This window comes from Gouania willdenowi, chromosome 14 (genome assembly GCF_900634775.1).
Source record: "Gouania willdenowi chromosome 14, fGouWil2.1, whole genome shotgun sequence".
Lineage (NCBI taxonomy): Eukaryota > Metazoa > Chordata > Actinopteri > Blenniiformes > Gobiesocidae > Gouania > Gouania willdenowi.
The window spans coordinates 5,127,163-5,147,875 of record NC_041057.1 but is presented as its reverse complement, the minus strand read 5'-3'; the positions used below and the strand labels follow the sequence as shown (position 1 = coordinate 5,147,875).

Genomic DNA, 20,713 nt, shown 5'->3' with positions numbered 1-20,713 from the left:
ACAAATTGGATGATAGATATTTTTTTTTGTGTATTTTACAGCTGATTTAATACATGGGTCAAAACCAACCTGTTATCATAAGAGATGCTAACAGAGAGCTAACACAAGAGGAAGGTTATAATTTTGGGGGTTATTTATTTCAGGCACAGTAAGTAATGAAGACATAATTGTAAAGGCAAGATTTAATTAACCCCAACCCTGATTTGAGTGTAGAGAGAAAGTCTAAGTGACAATGAGCTCTTTATTACAGGAAAACAAATATTACACACTCACCTCGAACCTCAAACTGACTGTACTCTTTGGAGCGGAGCACGGGGTGAGCCAAGCAGAACCAGGGCAGCTGTTTACGAAGCTGAGGCAAGAGATAGTGAGTAATGAAGCCAACGACTCCAGCCAGGATGTACAAGACGAAGCTGAGAGCGGGCTGTGAGAGAGAGAGAGAAAAAAAAAAAAAAAAAGAAGAGTAATAGCTGTTATTAGTAGTAGTGAAGTAAAGTCTTTGAAATACTCAACAAGTAGAATAATAAACTGACTTGGAGGGCGATGAAAACTGTGCTGGCACTGATAGCAAAGGTTATCACAGCCATGAGGGGACACATAACAAGGTCTGAGTGAAAAATCTCCTTCTGCAAAGACAGTGAAAGGTGGACTTTGAAAATGATAACATCAGGAAATCTCACAGTAAATGGTCAGTAAATCCTCTTTACCACGGAGTTACAGAGTTTTTCAGGAAGAGGGTCTTTAATCTCTACGAGGGATTCTTCAGGCGTCCGGCTCTCCAGGTCTGGGAATAACTTCGACCGGACCAGTGACCTGAAGAACCAGGGGAAAACTATTTAAGTGGATGGTGAAAACATGAGGCATAACATGTAGATGCTCCAATTTTCTGTGATGAAATGAAAATGGGTAAAGTGATGGAGAAAACGGTGAACTGTAAAATGAATTTAGGACATTTTGAAATGTAAAATCGCAGTCCTTAAACATTCAGAGTTTTGAAAGTACATGCATGCAAAGTAATTCAGTAATTTTCCCCTGGGATATTTAAAGTATTTATTTTTTTATACTGCATTTTTAACTAGATTTATATTTAAGAAACTGAAAGCATATAATTGTATGTACCATATTGTTTGAGAAAGAATAATAATTATTTAAGCTCTTTGAGGTTTTTGCCTGCACTGTGCATCTATTTCTGTGGTATTATGCATTATTTTTTATTTGTGCAAAATAAATTAATTAATTACAAAAAAATGTAACTCTAATCAGTAATTTAATTTTAATTTTATCATAACTAGAAATTTCAGGTGACCCCAAGGTTGAAAAACCCTGTAGGGATTGGGATGAAACTGCTTTATCAGATAAAAGGTCAAAAATTTTTGATTTATAATATCCAAAAAGATATATCAGGTTTCAACTTCAATATCAACCACACAACAAAAATGCCTAAGTCATTTATTTAATACATTTTAGGATTCTATACACATGCATTTTTATATTCTAAAAAAAAAAAAAAAATTATAAAAATAAATGAGTAAAGTCTCAAAATGTCACATTTCTTATGAGGGTGAGGATATAAATCTTAACGCATGTGTGCTACTACTAACCAACAACAATAACTGAATACTGACCACAAAATGGTGGGATCGCTACTTTGGCGACTGAGGTGGTAGGATAAGGCCAGGAGAAGGCCGCAAAACACAGAGAACAGGACTGGCACATGGGCGTCCCCCCATGGTGTCTGAAATAACAAAAAATGTATCATTAAACAAGTTACTATCTACGTTAAATCAAACACCTGATCTCCAACATACATTTATAGCACCAAGGCAAAAGCCGTAGAGCAAAGCAGCCACCAGCACACTCCGGAAGAGGCTGAATAGAGATGAGAGGGGGCTGGTAGTGGCTGAGAAAAGAGCACACACACATTGTTAGGATGTTTCTTTCCCTGAAACCAATGGAATATGTATTCTATGAGTGTCTCAAAGTCAAAGCAATATCTTAGCGCTATAATTGACACATCTGACTGCACTTATCAACAGATCAAAGTTGATAAACTTCCTGTGAAGGTGGATGATCGATTATGTTTTACACATGGTCGCTTTCTTACCGGTTCCACCAAAAACGTGCATGTCGATCTGCTCCAGCAAGCACATCACAAAAGTATTGACCTGAGGTAGCAACCCGAAAAGAAAAATCACCGGAAAACACAAGGCAAACACTGTTGGGGAAAAAAAAGGAAACAAAATCGTGTCAGTGATGAAATTTACTGACACTTCAGTAAGCATTCTAAGCCTGACAACCTAAATGTTTCATAGGTTGTGCGAATAATACGTAACGCTGACCTATGAGCACATCCCTAATGCAGATCAGGAAGTGTGCGGAGAAAAAGGTGACCCCGTAGAGAGAGAAGGGCTGCAGGCTCCCAGCACGGCCGGTGAGGTCAAAGAGCCAGATCATGACACAGCACAGGCAGAAGTAGACAGGCCGGCTGTAAACTATGATCCAGTTATGGCCCTGGTAGACACGGGAAATATTCAGTCAAATGTAAATGTGAGGTAACGGAAAAACATTTCAGTTGAATATTTGCTTTGCTGAATAAAATCTGAAATATGGGCATTACTCACATGCATGGGAGAGGCTGCATCTGGTTGTACGCTCTAAAAGACAGTAGAGGGAAGGAGGAGGGGGGGAAAAGAAAAAAAAAAAACTTTATGACTGATATGGCTGTTTGTTGTTTACCAGCTGACCTATCCCAACTTTTATTTTACTCATCTATTATTATTTAATTTTTTTTAATTGCGTAATGTAATTTTGTTTATTTTAATTTTAAATATGGTTATGTAGTGTGCTAATTTTATTCTGTGCATTTTATTTATTTACTTTCGATTTAATTTGTAAATTTTGTTCATTTTATTTATATGCATTTTTGTGCATGCATCTATGCGTATATGTGTGTGTCTATAAATATATATATGCGTACATTCTAATTTTGTGTGACTTTTTTTTTTTTTTTTTTAATGGCATGGGTAAAAAACATCCATTCTTTTGTTTTGATTAACTATTTGTTTAACACTATTGTTGCTATTATTCCAACTGTTACAATCATTGCTACTGTTATTGTCTGTTTTGTTTTGTTATGGTTTATCCCTGATTTCTTTGTTGTTTTTTATGCATGTAATTACTGTATCAAATGTGTAAAACTTTGTTAACAGAGTGTCAAAAATGTGTAGTGAAAAAAGTTGTAAAAATAAAATTAATAAATCAATACAATATGACGCTGGCTTAAGAGACTCATTAGAAAAACTTTGGTTTAGGAGCATTATGTTTTTAGCGTGGAGGAAAATGGTTTAGAAATATCGATTTTTTTTATTACCAGATAAAGACTTAGTGTAGGCCTCAGTGATCAGTAAATCTAAGACCATTCAAAAAAATTACATTTGTTTTGATATCCACTGTAAATTGATACTGATTTACTGTATAATGCCGGCAAAGTTTCACACATTGCATTGTGGGATGTGGAGTCCCATAGACGGATTGCACAGAAGTGTTTTGAAAAAGAAGATCAAAATGAGTAAGTAGCACCTGTAATTATGTGTGAAATATTGTAAAATCCAAATCAAAGGTACCTTAAGTAGAGAGTATTGACAACTTGCAATGACCAGGCAAAACTGGAAGACCCAGATGTCCCTGAAGAAGCCCTGGAGCAGCAGCAGGAAGCCCAGGAAGGCCACCAGACTGGCCAATACCACCGCAATCACGTTCTCCACCACGCGACGATTCCTGGTGACGCCAAACAAGAAAAACAAGATGAACACAGAGCACGAAAGGTTTTTTTAAAATCCAACAAGAAAATTAAAGAAACAATTTATTTAATTTCAATCAGTTTTTAGTCAACTAAAATCTTGATTGATTTTGCACCTGTCCAATAAGGCCAGAAGTGCCAGTCGATCGTATCGAACCCTCAGCCATTTCCCAGGCAGCACCCAGAAGCGGTAGTACTGTTTGGGTTTGACTTTCTCCTCGATCATTAAAGTGTTTTCCTGGGACTCTTGCAGAGATTCGTGATCCAGATCAAACTATAAAAATGTAGAAACAAGAACTGTAAAGACGATGCATCACAAAAATGACAACTTTTCATTTAAGATGTCAGTCGGTAAAAATCATCCATACCAAAATGCGTCAATAAATATCTAACCTCAGGCATTTCCAGAGGCACTCGGCGCACCTGCATTCCCTGTAGAACCACTGGTCTAGGCTGGAGCATGGACAGGACGGGGGCGCCTTCCTGGACTTCAGTGGAGGTGAAGCTTGAGGACTGGGACTGTCTTTCTCGTTCCCTGAAGAGAATTATTTTGAGTAATTTAAAAATCCAAGGTGTGTCACTGTTCGTAAAAGGGTCATTCCATCTCATTTCAACAAATTTTCAGGACATCCAACTCAAATGATTATAAGACACAGAAGCAAGCTACAATGGCCTCATATAAAAGATTTTCATTATTTGCAAATTGTGAAATGGCCCCAAAGTTGGGTCGAAAATAAGATGTATGAAGAAAAATTGTAATCTCAAAAAAGATTAATCTTTATACTATACATTAAAACAGATCAGATTTTTTTTTTCTTACATCCCCACATGCAGTTACGGGCCAATGAAAACATTTTTTTTCAGATTTCAAGAGACTGTCACCCAAGAACCAATGCATATGTGACTAATCATTAGTGATTTGAACAGTCTACGTACATAGCTCTAAGCTGATCAAAGTTGTAAAGTTGTTTACTAAAGGCCCAAACATGTTTGAGACTAAAACTCCGACAAACATTTTTTCTAATTTGAGGGGCTGGCATGTCCACCAGATAGGATGTATAACAGATGTTTTTATATATTCTGGAGAAAGTAGGAGGAGCTGTATTACTAAACCAAATTTTGGTTTCCTATGTGATGTAATTCCTGAGAAATCGGAAGATGAAAATGGAAGAAAAATAAAAAACGAGCGACACACTGCCCCACACTAAATTGGCCATATCTAAAAAAGTATTAATCCAATCAAACTACAAATTTACATTGTGCCTATTGAATTATCACAGAATTGGTAAAAAAAAATATTTCAGAATTTTTTTAGACCAAAGAGCATGGGCCATTTGTTAAAATGACATGGAATGACCCAAAAGGTGAAAAACTCAATTAAAAACAAAAGGTTGCCTGCAAAAAATTTGCAACTCACTGAACTGGATCCTCATAACCACCTCCAGCAGGACCAAATGTGTAGGACCTCTTTACACCTGTAACAGAGGAGAGGTGAAAATGTCAAATGTGGAACGAAAACTGTTAATTATCATCTCACTTTATTGTAAGTTGCTGTAGTGCAGAGAGGACCACATTATCTTTTTTTTTTTTTTTTTTTTTTTTTTTTTCCTTGTCTGCACATGCTTTCGAAGGTTAACACTACAAGAAGTGCAATCTTTTGACAGCAATGCATATTTTATTATTGCAATTAAATGAATTTATTTATTTCATTGGGACCACATTATCAACATTCATGTCAGCATTTAGAACAAAGACCATTCTGAGCATTAACACGGGAAACAACAAATAGTTTTGTCTTTGTAGTCCTTTTGTGTGGGTTTTCTTTGTGCTTTTGAATTCATTTTGTCTATTTTTTTGTCAATATGAGAAATTTTGGTTTTTCACACTTTTTGTGTTTGAGTCATTAAGTGTGTTTTTGTTAATGTTGTCATTTTGTGTATTTCCCTGTCATTGTGTGCAGTTTCATTAGCATTTTGTGTGTCTTAAGTTCTTCTGTATATGTTGTAGTTTTTATAGTCATTTAGTGTGTATTTGTTATCATTTTGTGTACTTTTGTTGACATTTTCTGTGTTACGTTGGGCTTCATATAACTGTCAACATCATGAATTACAATTTTTTTTTGGGGGGGGGGGGGGGGGGGGCGCACAAACTTAGACCAAAGGCCGCATGTGGCCCTCCGGCCCTCCAGTTGCCTATGTCTGCTGTAGTGCCATTGAGATGAGGGACTCACCGCTCTCGTCAAAGAAATAGTGCACGGCCCCTTCTGACGTGTCGTCAAAAGTGGAGGCCTCGTGGATGCCGCTGCGGGGAAGCAGGAGTGAAGAGGCAAACTGTAAGGCTGAGGGAAGTGTGCGGGTGCGTGAATGAGAGGAGGTCCGGGATCGCTGGAGGTCCTGGAGGCTAAAAAAAAAAAACAAAGGAAAAACTTGAATTGAATTTTTTGGATTCCATCAGATCACACAGTCATTTCTGGTGGCTGCGTTCTCGTCGAACCTGGGAGGGGATCCCATGGTGGATGGTGGGGGAGTGGGGTTGCTCCCAGCATTGTGTCGCCTTCGTATGGCCTGGGTCCTCTTTACGTTGCTGACTGATTCGTGTTTGCCTCCATCCTCAGGAGCCATGGCTGCAAAGAGGTGAAGTTATATTAGTGCAGCGGTTAGCACTGCCATGTTAGGTAATATTCCAACATCTAACTGAAGCAAAACTGGACAACGGCAACATCTCATCAAGTTATTTGTAGGTGGATTTAACTTGGCCAACAAAATGTTATAAAGTCATGCAGATATTGTCAAAATTACCTGTTTCAATCCATTCATCAGTAAAATAATTTGGAGGTATTTGTCTTCAAACGTAGCATTTTTTTTTTTAATAATGTTTGTTTATTCAAAATAAACACAAATAATAAATATTAGGGATTGTACTCGTCATCTTTAGGGGAGACTTTAATGGTTTTTTTGTTTCTTTTCTTGTGTATATATTTTAATTCTCCTAAAATGTGCTGCTTTTAAGGACCCAATTTCTATACAGAGAAAAACTAATGTACATTTTTTTCAGTTACTTAGACTTTTACTCAGGTTATATTTATTTATTTATCTTTTTGTAGAATATACTTCTGTTCTTTCCTTGTTTAGCACCTTCTACTGTTATATTATATTGGCTGATTTGTGATGTTTGTAATTTTTTTTTTTTTTCTTACAATGAGATTCTGGGACATGCACAAGAATTCCATTGTACCCGTTCTTTTTAACTTGTAATTTTAACTTGTACATATGGCAATAAACTACATTCTATTCTATTCTGTTTCTCATGTTAAAGTAAGCTGACAGATGTTGTGCAGTGTTGTCAGTCGAAAGAACCTTGTTGTATTCTTTGTATGTGAAATCAACAGGCAACTCTCAAAACTTGAGAAATGTTTAGAGTTTTTTGTAATTGATAAGGATATATTTGTTAAAAATAAGATTTTGTGCAAGTAATTTAATTGTGATCCCCAGCAGTTATTTATCAAAATACTGAAAACCTCACTGCATCAGAGCTATCAAAAACAAGTAAATGTTGTTCATTTAAGATACTAGTACACTGGCTCCCAAGCTTTTTTTGGGTCGTGACCCTATTTTGACAACTCCAGAGAAACTTTTCGTTATAATACACTGGTAGTTGACTATTATATATTGTTATACCGAGTTACAAATACAGAGTAGCAAGGATTAGTGCACAAAATGATATTTTTATTTGAACTTGATTTTTTAATTTTTTGAGAAAGTATAAAATACAGTTGTTTAAGATTTTAATTTGAAAACAAAAATTTATTTAAAAATTACTTTATTATTATTATTTTTTAATCGATTTAGACTATTTAAGAAACCTCATTTGTTTCCAGGCGATCCCATATGGGTTCATGACCCAAAAGTTAAAAAAACACTGTACTAGTACTTAATACTTCTTTAAAGTAAACATTAGCAGCCAAATTATTGAACAGCTGAAGGCACATCTTTGAACACTTGTGAACAGCCTCTCTTCATATCCAGGAATAACTTACCTCCTCCCACAGCCCCTTCTTCTACCAGCTCTCCTGCTCTCCAACCCATTTGGTTTCCAGTCCAGGTTCCTCCAAGTGAATCTAGCCGATGGTGAGTTCCAGGGAAGCCTTCGTTGTGGACCGTTCTGGCTTCCAGGTCTGATTTAGAGATTGTGAGAGTGCGTGGTGCGGGTGTGGAGGTGGATGGCATCGTAATCAGAGACGAAGGCAAAGCTCGTTGTTCGGTGTTGCTCTGGCCTGACCCGGCCCCGTCCATACTTAGCACTCGTGCGTGAGTCTTAGCGCTCGCTGTGCTGGAGGAGCGCTGAGCAGCTCTGGAATGGGAGGGGCCACCAGCACTTTCAGGTACGTTCTCCTCCCTTGAAGCGGGCGGCTGAGCAGCAGCAGCAGCGGTGGGGGCTGGGGATGTAACGCCAGTTTTACCAAGGTCTGGTGAGTAGCACGAGGTAGAGGAGCTGGAGTCGTAGTCATCGTCGTCATCGTCGTCATCGTCAGAGCTGTATCGTCGCTGAGATCCCAGACTGGACCCGGCGCTCATGTCGCTGCCGTCGTCTTCGTCGCTGGAGTCTTCAAACAAGCTCTCGCTGTAGGCCTTGGTTCCCAGTCGGTTGCGTACTGGGATGTAATCTCTGTGCTGTCCGTGATTGTGGTGACGCCTGTATGAGCCGCAGTCAAAACTACTGCTGCCGGCTCCCGCTCGCCTTCTGGGGGCTTTCCTCCGACCTGGTCTGTGCCCCATGCTACTGCCGCTGGCCCGCAGCAGCTTTAGGTCTTTGGGGCGTACAACCTGCTGGGCTTGTAGAGTGGGCTGGTCCGACAGCAAGAAGGGTGTCGAAGATATGGGTAAAGCAGGCTCGGAACACACCAAACTCAGGGCCAGCCCTGAGGGCACTAAGTTGGCCTGTCGTGGGGGGGGCAGGAGAGGAACGGGGGCGTTTCTATCTAAATCGCAAACCTCTGAGCGGCCACTACTTGAAGGGGATGAGTTCTGCAGAGGAGGAGGAGGCTGTGCAATATCAGAAAGTGCGGGGGGCAAGTCCTCTCCTTCCACGAGAGTTCTATCAAGGCCTTGGCTGTGGGAGAAATCTTTAGACGGGGAGCGTAAGAGCACACTGTCCGAGAGATTGTCAGTGTCGCTGCCCCCCTGCCCCCCAGGGTCCTCAGTGAGGTGAAGGATGTTGGACCCTAGCCCTGCTGCTGGTGGTGGTGAGGAGGATGCTGGTCCATCTGTGGGTCGATGTTGGCTCAACGAGGGACTTTCCAACTGCGTAGAGTCCGTTTTCTCACTGCGGTAACTACTCACGGTGCTCAGCGTCTCTCGGTCCGTGGTAGCTCCGCCAGCGCTAAAGCAACTGTCCGTGGATCCGGCGGCTAGCGCTACCCCGCTGCGGCTCCCCGGGTGGTCGGCCCCGTGTGCGAACGCCACAGGGTCGAGGCCTAAACCCAGGAGATTTTCACTCAGCTCTTCACTTAAGCTGCTCTTAATCAGAGGGCTCAGGGGAGTATCTCCGAGGCTCTCCGACTCAGCAGATGGGCCGAGAGGAGAATAAGCCCCCAGCGAGTTGTCCCTGGGACCTGGATGGGAATATTGTTCCTGTCGTTCATCAACTTCTTGCAACTGATCTTTTTCGCCTCCGTCTTCTTGACTGGAGGGGGAGGGTGGGATCGACAAGCAGCTTCCAGGTTCTTCAAATCCAGATGGAATGACAGAAACCCCCATTAGAGCTGGGAAATCTTTCCTTAGAGCTTCAGCTATACAGGACTGGACCACACTGGGGGTTCCTTCAAGAAAAGATGGACTAAAATCAAACTTAAATCATTTGAAAACATACATGATTTGAATGTAAGGACAATGAACATGTTTATATCTGGATCAATGACGTAACACCTAAATATTTTGTCTAACTGCATTTCTTTTAGTTAAAAAAGGTTTAAATGCATAAAACGGGGGTGTCAAACTCATTTTAGTTCAAGGGACAAATATGGACCAGTTTGATCACAAATTGGACGCAACTTTTAGGCGGAAAAACAAAATATTTGCCCACTTATAATTAGCCAAAGTATGGAAAGCGTCAACAATACCTATGCAATAAGTGACAGATACTTAAATGTCCTTTGATTTATTTATTTTTTGACCAATTTTTATTTAATTTTGTGGAACAATTCGAGAAAAATTTCATGACTTTGGAAAAAAAGTTTACAACTAAATTATTTGGTAACTTACACAATGATACACAAATCATGTTTTCTCTGTCATTTTCACTTTCTCCAGCGAGCCAAATCTGGCCCCCGGGCCTTGAATTAGACACAGATACCAAATATGACATGTAGTAACTAAGTTAGTATACATGCGCTCTCTTTGAATTCTTTATTTATTTATTTTATTTTTTTAAATGTTAGTGACTAAATTACTTCTGTAATTTATTCTGTTATTCAAAGTGTCAAAATATCATGTTATGCAACTGTCTGGCCATAACTGCTGTTTGAAAAAAAATCTTATTCTAAATCTATTCAAATTTCAACAATTCAAGGATTTTTAATTGTCTTTATGTGCATAACGTACATAACAAAATAACATCCCAGAGTTCCCCGTTAAGCCCTTAAAACGTATAGAGCACAATAAAATAGAAAAACAAATAAAATAAAAAGACACCAGTAACATAAATATAATATATACAAAATACAACAATAAACAAAATAGAACGCCAACAGCATTATAAAGATATTATATAAAAAATAATATATACAGTATATATATATATATATACATAGCATTTTCTGCCTTATTTTAGTTAGAAATACTATAAAATTTTACACAAATATATCATATCATAATTTTCATGCAAACCTTACTAGATATTGCCCATTTTATGAAATATCATGCGATGAAAATCCTAATACATCACTGACCCATATACATACTACTGTATATAATAGTAGCAGACTTACGAATGGCATCTAGGGAAGTCTGACGCAGAATCTCACGGTGCATTGACCTAACAATTAAATTATTGCTTCCTTGCTCCTGCATTAGCTCTTTAATATCTAAATTATGAAAGAAAAAAAATGCACAAAATAGACAGTTTTGAAAATACATTAGGCAAGGAAATCTGAAACGACTAGCCTTTTTCCATTATGTACAGCAGGGGTGTCAAACTCATTTTTAGCTCAGAGGCCAAAATATAGAGCAGTTTAATCTCAAGTGGGTCACAGATTTTTTGTGGGGAAAAAAGTGATTTTACCATTATTGTGCCATTGGTTTTTACTTCTACATATCAGATATCTTTAAATTTCCTAGATTTTGTAACCAACTTCTATTTAATTAATGGAAAAATTTTAATTATTTAAGGAAAAATTTTTAAAAAATATTGTTGAGTTTTATTTACACAATGATTCATGCATTCTCTGTCATTTTTACTTTCTCCTACAGGGCGAATTGGATGCTCTGGATTTGGGCCCCGAGCCATGAGTTTGACACATAATCACTTCGACAAAATGGAAGCAACAGAATGTACCTTTCGTGCCTCCTGGATCATCCAGCTGGGGCAAGAATTCCTGAAGGACAAGTAGCAGGTAGAATTTAACAAATAATTCATATTTTAATTAATTAATTTGTAACAGAAAAGTTACTTGGTGTTGAAATTTTGACAGATACAAAAGGAGATGAATAATGGAGAAAAGATCTGCCTTATCTGAATTTTTAAATAGAAAATCCTTACCGACACCTGGTTCAGTCCAAACAGAGAGTGCTGGGAGCTACAACGCACAGGTGGTGTCGAGTTGACTTTACGAAAAACAGTCATCTCCACACCAACATTACTGTCCCTGTAGAAATATTTCATTTAAAAAAAAAAAGCTTTGTCATGTAACAAATGTGAGCGTAAAACAGTTGCATCACTTTTCTTATCCAGCAAGTGAAAAAAAAAAAAAGCCTCTACCTGTTCTGATTCCCGTCGAGAGCACCCGAGCCTTCGTCTCCATCGTCTGTCCTCTGAGCTTCGGCTGTGAGTGAAGCGTGCTTCTTTTCTACAATCTCGCCGAGGTCAAACATGGTGTGGAGACGGTAGTTCACCACCTTAATGGCTGTAAAAAATACAGCCACCACAGCGGAGTACACGCCTGCCACCACCAAGCTCGGAGGAAGAGCCTGCATGAGATAAAAGTTTTAAGTCCAAAAATATCAGGAACTCTCACTCTGCCACAGATGTTATTTGATTTTGACTGGTATATTCAAAGACTCTTAATCAAAGAAGCTTGTTGCTAACTTGTAACAAATTAAAGGTGTCTTGATCAATATTGCAAAAACAATAAACTTAGTATATTAGCCTGTACCTAAAATCTCTGATACATAATTTGCTTTGATTGAGGTTATTTTTCAGGGTTTTATATTTTAAGATTATTACTTTTGAAAACATTCTTCAGTTTAAGGTACTTTATGTGAGCCATTGTTTAATAATAAATGGGTGAGTCTTCCTCATATCTACCGTTGCTGACTGTTGTTCCCCGAGTAACATCACTTGATCGATACAAGGGCCATACTGGGCGATATGGACCAAAATTCACATCTCAATATTTTATCTCAAAATGGCGATATACAATACAAATCTAGATATTTTTAACTCAATAAAGTCTTACCAGAAAGACAATTCTGGGTTGAATTTGCTGATGCAAAATGTGAGAACAAGTTAATGGTAACTAACTGCAATTCAAGAATTAATATAAAAAACTAGTGGTATGTTTATCACACTGTCATATTACATTTTTCAGAAAACTTTAACTTTTGCTTCTACAACAGATTCTGATTCTGTTGAGTTCTTAAATTCTTAAAAAAAAGTAACCTCATACATCTATAAAAGTACTGAGTATGTTTTAGGAAAATAAAGTGCAATCAACTTCAAAGCTAAAATCCATTGAGGAGTGAAGTAGTTTAAAGTTTAAGTTTAAGGGTCGGATGAGGTTCACTGACACCGAGTGACCGGGCGGACATTTTTTTAGATCGATACAATAATCGCTCGGTGAAATATTGCAATATTTGGCTGAATCAATTTATTCTTACACCCTTAATCACTGTATGAGCAAAGATGTCTACATTTTTCTAGTATTGTTTCAAAATGAAAGAAAATTACTCCTTTAGAAACTAATGGAATTTGATTGAAGCTACATTTTACTTGAGACAAAGACAAGGACTTAGACAGTATATTTTATCATTTGTTGCCTTTTTTGCATGAGAAAATATGTGCTTACCATGAACAGAAGAAAAGGGAAGGCCAGGAGAAATATCCAAAGATAGAGGTGGAAGCAGTTGGAGAATGTGCTCTGATGGGGGTCCACATACCAGCCTCCTGTGAGCGAAGCCCACACACCCTGCCGCAATATCTGAAGAGCTTGAGAACCCATCGCCACCTGCAGATACACGCAAAGGCTGAAAGCCGTCCCTCCCAAGGCTCTATCTCATAAAATCGTGTCAAAATCTCGTGTCAACAATGGCACTTCCATTGGGCATGGCAGGAGGAGGACCAGGACTTTCTCACCGAGGGCAATAGTTCTTGTGTCTTTGGATATTCAGCTTTCAGTTGACTTCAAGAGTCCTTGTGCGTTCTTGTGCCAGCGTGTGTTCCCTCATTGCACGGACACTGCCACAGGCTACCCCTAATCCTTGATGGACAATCAGGAAGAATTCTTGTTGGCACATCGACATCTCCTGGAAAGCATGAGGAAACATTCATCTGTAAGAAAACGAAGAAATAAAACATAAAATCATTGCTGTTAGAAATAAAACTTGTGATTAAATTGATACTGAATAGAACATTTACTCGAGAGTTGGGTCATTCTACCTCATTTCAGGTCTTAAAAAAAAAAAAAAAAAAGACATTTTACATTTTTACCAATTGTTCCGTGATTATTCAGTTGGGACACTGTAAGTTTTTGGTTTGATAATCATTGAATGAATACTTTTTGAGATATGGCCATATATATATATATATATATATATATATATATTCAGATTTCACGAGTTACCCAAGGACCAATGCATATGTGAGACTAATCATTGGAGATTTCAACAGTCTATGTTCATAGCTCAAAGCTGATCTATTTACAAGGAGCTGAGGCATATACAATGTTGTTCACTGAAGGCCCAAATATGTTCCAGACCCAAACACTGACAAACTTTTCCAATATTGAGGAGCTGGCATGTTCACCAGATAGGATGTATAGCAGATCTTTTTGTATATTCTGAGAGAGTAGATGAAGCTGTATTACTATAGAAAATTTCAGTTTCCATGTGATGTAGCTCCTGAGATATTGGAAGCTGAAAATGGAAGAAAAATAAGGATGCACTAAAATCGACACATACCTCCCTAGCTAAATTGGCCATATCTCAAGAAGCGTTCCTACGATCAAACTAAAAATTTACAGTGTGACTATTGAATCATCACGGATCAATTGATAAAATGTTCAGAATTTTTTTTTAGACCAAAGTGAGGGATATCTTGAAAATGACATGGAATAACCATCCCTGTAGAGCACATGTGTTAAAATCAAGGCCCAGGGGCCAAATCTGGCCCTTTGGAGCATATAATTTGGCCCGCAGGAGAAAGTGACTGACAGTATTCCCAGTGCTTATCTTCTAATGTTTAACTGTTGAAAGAAAAACCTTAAAAATTCTGACAATCTTTTAATTTTGGAAGTGTCTATTGACGCGAAAACGTATCAATAACCCCCAGGACTATGGGTACGTTTTTCCGGACCTTTTTTTTTACATAAGCGTAATGGCCCTGTGTTTTCACCATGTCAGGATAGCTGAGCGGTCTAAGGCGCCTGACTAAAGAATTCTTCCTTCCGCTGCTGTGGGTTTGAATCCCTCTTTTGTCATATATATTTTTTCATTTTAATATATTTAACACGGCAAATTCCACCTTTAAAAATACATATACAAAAAAAAAAGAAAAAGTTTTAGGGTATTTCCTGGGTTAGGGTTAGGGCTAAAATAAAAGGGTTAGCAGGGTAGCTAAAAATAAATATGAGCTAAAATAAAACTGACAGAAATTTAAGTCACGTGGTGCACCTATCACGTCACCTAAACTGGCCAATGAGGGGTGCTGCGTAAGAATAGACTGGGAGTCTATTCAAATGTTTCAGTATCAATAGCCACGGCTTTTAATTTTCCGTCAAATTATTACAAAACATTTTCCTTAATCAAATAGAAATTGGTCACGAATCTGGGGGGGGGGTTAAAGTGAATATCCTGTTGGGACTGATATCTGTCACTTATTGCTAGGATATTATTGGTTTCTTACATATTTTGTATTTTATGTATATGTACCAGTGCAAACTATAGGCACAATAATGTTGAAATTACTCGTTTTTGGTCCTCTTGAGATCAAACTGCTCAGTATTTGGCCCCTGAACTTAAATAAGTTCGACACCCCTGCTGTAGAGGCTTGACCCCTTGGTTTGTGTTTCTGAGGGAGACCATTGTGCGTTTGTAACGCTTCATATATTTGAGTAAATCCCTGTTTTTTCAATGAAATCCCAGACCAGTCCTGACATCACACACCAATGAGTCTGTAGTCAAATGAGATCAGACAGTAGAACCATTGTCTCAGCTGTTAGTTATTGTCCTGTATCCAAACATAGGCAGGGCAAAGGTGTATGACAGCTCTGGTATATTTAATTAATATCAGATTTAAGTCCTTAAACCCTTCACATCTTCGTCCAGGCCTTAGGTGAACCAGCTTGATTAAGTTTCCTGACTACCACTGTCAGGCTAGTACATTTAGCTTAGCCTGAGTGCATCGCTGGCTGTGTTTTTCTTACAAACGTTCAAGTGTCAGAGCGTACAAAAACTTTGGAGGACGTGTAAACATGTTAACTAACAGAATGGCACTGAATGTCAATTATTGAACTCGGTGAGGTTACAGAAAGATGCTAGTTAGCCGCTAAAGCTAGGCCGCGTACATCAGCACTTCATTCGGAAGCTACGTGAACAAACCGTCACCCGAAACCGAAGCAGTTCACAGCTAACTACTGTTCTGGTGATGAATGCCATTAGCTTGCGTTAGCTCAGGGTGGTGTGTCATATGCAATAAGGTGCTCACTCGCGGTGAAATGTCTGGTGTTGAAACCCAGCAGAACTTACAATTAGCATTAGCTGCTCAGCTTTCCTCATATCGTCCTTCCGCATCCAGCAGAACAAATCTCAGAGCTTTCCTTCTAAGGATGCTAGCGAGCCAGGCTAGCCAGCGGCTGCTAAAGGGCTTCAGTGTGAGCAGCCTAACTTCTTATAAATGTTTCCTCCAAGTCCTCCATCGTCTCTGACATGAACAGGAGACAAACACTCAACCCGAGAAGCCGTCACATCTCGGGGTGAAGCACATATATGTCTGTTACTTTAAAAACGAGCCTGTTACAGTGTTTCCTCCACAGGCTAGGCTAGCTCAGCAGAGCTAGCTAAAGCTAAAGCTAACCACTAGTTGACACAAGCACGTCCAGACACACTGAGCGAGCGAAGGAGGAGATAGATTTCTATAGCGCTGATTGGCTGTGCTTATTGACGTCACTTTTTCTTTTCTTTTTTATTATTTTTTCTTTTTTTTGGAGGATCTGTTTTGGCATCAAATTATTTGTAAATTAGTTTACATTTTTGGCCCCTCTAGTTATTTCCGTACTATTTCCTCTTTTATTATTATTATTATTATTATTATTATTATTATTATTTAATTTGTTTGTTCCGATACACACTGTTTCATTTTGTTTTAACACTTATTATTATTAATAATAACAAATGTATTTTCTTTTAGATATAGCCTATATTTTTCCTTCTGTTTATATAAACGAGATGTTCCATCTCAAGGGGCATATCCTCCAATAAATAAATAAATAAATAAATATATTTTTAATTATGTTATTTATTAATTTATCTTTTTTTTCCTTTTTCAAAACGCTTTTATTTTTTTATAAATTAGTATTAAAAATTTAAATGTAGCATTGTTATCACAATGTATCTTCTAATAAACTAATTTATCATGGAAATATATATATTTTTTGTAATACATTTTTACTGCGAGTGTCTTGAACCATTGCTCTTTGCGCTATTATTCTATGTTAGTAATCATTTTTCTTCTTACTCTCTGCTCTTATATTGTGTTGCTGCAAATGTGAATTGCCCCTCTGAAGATCAATAAAGGTATATTCTATGCTATTCTATGCTATTCTATTCTATTCTATTCTATTCTATTCTATTCTAACCAGATTAAAACATTTTGGGTTGGTAAAAAAGAAAAGAACAAATGTTTTGTTTTAATTCACTTTAACTAGCACTAGAAATGCATTAGTGTCATGCAACGTTTGGTCAGAGATTTTGCCATAATGCCTTTTTTGGTCAAACAGCATCATTATAGGGAGATACTTTACAATTTATTAAATTGCTTTTGTAGGGATGATGTTAAAAATCAATTAACAAATATCAGATGAAGGTCTTTCCCATTCCCTTGATTACCACTGACTGAGAGGAACTGTTGTTTAGCGTTAACATTGACGAGGGAAGGGGCTTATTGAGATTCAGCACGCTCTAAGATGATCACTATGGTTACCCATTTTTGATGCATTGTATCTGAGGCTTTGTGTTGCCATGCTTTTAAAGACATGACATGATGGCAGTGTTTCATTTAGATTTTCCTTTAGAATTGACACAGAAAGTAAAATGTTGTTCTATTGTCCATATTTAACATTTGTACATTTGATTTTATTCAAACAAAATCCAAAACGGTTTGAATGATCAATCATTCTCACATTCACACCTTCAGTCTATTTTAGATTTATACTTCCAGCTTTCCATTAAAGGTTATACTTTTCAATATGTTTGGATAATTTTTTGGTACCATAATAAGCCTTGAAAATTACACACCATCTGTCGTCTGCATGCCAAGTTATACCTTTTTCGTTGAGTCATCACAGTGCTCCCAGTCCACAGGCTTTAATCCCATTTGTCCCAACAAAAGGACTACTGGGGGACACTGACGTAGGCTTTATGGCATCGATGAATGATTGTCTTACTCTTCACTCAGCGAGCTTATCTTGGGAAATGATAAGGCAGCGTTGCAGTCTTCTTCTTAGAGTTCCATGTCTTCTCAGCAGGGGGTGATCAAACAACATGCTCCGAGAAAGCTCAGCTAATTGCTTTAAAGCAGGGGTGTCAAACTCATTTCAGTTCAAGGGCCAAATACAAAGTAGTTTGATATTAAGTGGGCTGCAGATTTCAGGCTGTAAAAGTAGTCATTTCAACATTTATGTCCCAAAGTTTGCACTTTAAACAACTTGTAAATTATTCATAAATTACATAAGGCCTGGACAATATCCAGGCAATAAGTGACAGATATTAGTTCCTGTCCAGATTTTCCCTTTCATTGATTTTGTGACCAATTCTTATTTGGGGAAATTATGTGAAATAATTTCAGGAAAATGTAGTCCTTTGAACAATTTGAGATTTAAAATGACTGCAGTCATGTAATAAATTTGGACAATAATTTACGTTTTCAACTTTTGTCTGTGGGCTGAATTGGATGATCTAAAGGGCCAGATTTGGCCCCCAGGCCTTGAGTTTGACACATTTGCTTTAAAACATGATTGAAATGGACTTATAAATATGAATACTTTTGAAAAACTAGACGTGTAAATATGACATTTGGCACAGGTAGAACCTAAAGTATGCTACATTTGAACATTTATTAGGCAAATAAGTGGTTGCTTTAGAGCAAGAAGGTTGCAAGTTCGAGCCCTAGGCCTGTTTAGTTTACTGTATATGCACTGCAGTCATTCTCATTTCCTCCAAAACCAAACAGGCATGACATTGATTCAAAGTCTGGTGAAGTGACTCAATGTCTGTGCATCTTCTATTATTTGAGTCTCTGATGGAACTGGCGAGCCAGCCAGGAGGACGTGGCCCCCTGACCTCACCTAACTGAAATATGAACCCTGCTACTCTTAAAAGGTGGATTGATGGATAGATGCACGGATAACAAACACGTCCTTTAGTCAAAGATAAAATGGTGCCCAACAGAAACGCAGGATTTTGTTGACCTACTTTTCTTTTGGGATTCGGGAGTACTCAGCTTGCATAAAAATTTGGGTTCCTCTACAGAATAATGATGAGAAGTGATGCAGTGAGTCCAGATGTTTTCAGAATAGTTGGTCAAGTCAATGTGACAGGTTCTTTTGTTTCTGTTGACATTTTTAGTATCTAACATGACTGAAGCTCAGTGGTACTGAACAACAGAAATGTCTGGTTTACAACATATTGTGAAAATAACATTCATTACCTACTTCTCAATTTATGATCATCAGTCTCTTTAAATGTTGTCACCTCATGTGTGAATTTATTCAGTTTTACTGGAAATAAAAAAACATGTAAATAACTAAATCATAATTATTTTTGTCTTTTTTATTTAAAAAGAAAAATAATTATATCCAAGCATTGCTAATGTTTTTGGATAATTTGTCATTTACTATAAACAACATTAATATTCCTGATCTCGACAATTTCCAGTATGCACCCCCTGCAATGTTGTTACTCAAATGACGTCAAATTTTCACGAAGTAAATAACAAACACGTGCTTACAAAGTATATAATCAAGTGTATTTTCATCTTAATCCACGTTCTGTACACATAATAAGATCCAGTTCACATGAACACTATACAATAGCAATGAATGAGGAATGGCATTTTTTTTTGAGCTGTGAGTAGCTCACGTTAAATGGCACTTCTTAAAATAAAAAAAAATAAAATAAAAAAAATAGGAGGAAGTCACAGAGCATGAATAAAAAACAAAGAAAATGGCTTCATTTTGATCAGACCCCATTGAATAACAGATTCAGCACATATAAAATGCACAATGCAACAAAACAAAACATTTGTTTGTTCCATTCAGGTGTGTTTTTTTTTCCTCAGTGTCGTCGGAGCTGTAAATAATTAAAAGTCGAATGAAGCCTGTAGCCATGGGAGGAGTGTACGCTTTTTTATCCAGATTTGAGGTAAATGGGAACCTTAAAAAAATGTAACATTTTATGAGGAGTAGGAACAATTTACATCGAAATACGAGAAAAATATCAATACAATTCACAAATCCTCATTTATTCATCTCATAGATAATGTTTTTTTTTTTCATAACTGATAGAAAAAAAACCCAATACATGTCCCAGAGAAATGTTTACATTTTCTGTGTGCTTTGAAATTATCTCATGACAGTTTGGTGAGGGGAGAAAAAAAACAAAAAAAAAAAAAACAGAAAAAGGATATTTGTTGTTTTTTTCCGAGAAACAAATCCATGGATGTGTTTTTGTGCTCCTAAAATGTCGAGTTCAGGTTGTGAGAGTTTTGGATGTTGTCTTGGAAGCTGTTGATGGGGACGAACGAGTGGAGGAGCATCTAGGATGTTTACTTGATGTTCTTCATCGTTACACCTTCTTTGCTTTCCTACACAATGCCTTCTCAGTCCGTTAACCTCTATATGTACATACAAGCAGTGTTTACAGAGAAGTACCTTCACTGGTGTATACTGACTCATTCACAGTTATCCCTACTTTGGAATGGAATGGCACACACTGACTGTGAAATCTTACACTGATGATGCTTCGGATCCATTGCACATTTAAGGTTTTACTGATCAAAGAGTGGCGAGTGATTCCCTAATTCAGGAATGACAAACTCATTTTAGTTCAGGGGCTAAATACGGACAAGTTTGATCTCAAGTGGGCCACAGATTTTAGGCAGGAAAAAGAGCCATTTCAACATTTATGTGCCCTAGTTTGTGCTTCCAGGTACAAATTACATATAAAGTATATCAGAGACCAGGGGTGGACTGGGACAAAAAAAATCAGA

General features: G+C 37.7%; 1 protein-coding gene across 4 annotated transcripts in view; it reads right to left on the bottom strand.

Moving 5' to 3' along the window:
* LOC114475454 (pecanex-like protein 3) overlaps positions 1 to 16,324 on the bottom strand; it is a 30,467-nt gene extending 14,143 nt beyond the window's left edge. The window contains exons 1-22 of one of the 4 annotated variants that reach the window (XM_028466252.1): positions 15,976 to 16,324; positions 13,367 to 13,561; positions 13,080 to 13,238; positions 11,774 to 11,982; positions 11,555 to 11,660; positions 11,351 to 11,390; positions 10,785 to 10,880; positions 7,836 to 9,617; positions 6,293 to 6,422; positions 6,030 to 6,199; positions 5,217 to 5,274; positions 4,193 to 4,334; positions 3,916 to 4,073; positions 3,624 to 3,777; positions 2,622 to 2,654; positions 2,340 to 2,511; positions 2,105 to 2,215; positions 1,809 to 1,900; positions 1,626 to 1,735; positions 708 to 813; positions 534 to 626; positions 274 to 424 (exon numbers count right to left, since the gene is read on the bottom strand). In XM_028466252.1, coding sequence (XP_028322053.1) covers positions 274 to 424; positions 534 to 626; positions 708 to 813; positions 1,626 to 1,735; positions 1,809 to 1,900; positions 2,105 to 2,215; positions 2,340 to 2,511; positions 2,622 to 2,654; positions 3,624 to 3,777; positions 3,916 to 4,073; positions 4,193 to 4,334; positions 5,217 to 5,274; positions 6,030 to 6,199; positions 6,293 to 6,422; positions 7,836 to 9,617; positions 10,785 to 10,880; positions 11,351 to 11,390; positions 11,555 to 11,660; positions 11,774 to 11,982; positions 13,080 to 13,232 — 4,066 coding nt within the window. In that variant the 5' untranslated portion in view covers positions 13,233 to 13,238; positions 13,367 to 13,561; positions 15,976 to 16,324. Of the gene's footprint in view, positions 1 to 273; positions 425 to 533; positions 627 to 707; positions 814 to 1,625; positions 1,736 to 1,808; positions 1,901 to 2,104; positions 2,216 to 2,339; positions 2,512 to 2,621; positions 2,655 to 3,623; positions 3,778 to 3,915; positions 4,074 to 4,192; positions 4,335 to 5,216; positions 5,275 to 6,029; positions 6,200 to 6,292; positions 6,423 to 7,835; positions 9,618 to 10,784; positions 10,881 to 11,350; positions 11,391 to 11,554; positions 11,661 to 11,773; positions 11,983 to 13,079; positions 13,562 to 15,975 lie in introns of all 4 variants that reach the window. The other 3 variants (XM_028466251.1, XM_028466254.1, XM_028466253.1) reach the window with 3 other exon arrangements.
* Between the last annotated feature and the right edge of the window lie 4,389 nt (positions 16,325 to 20,713).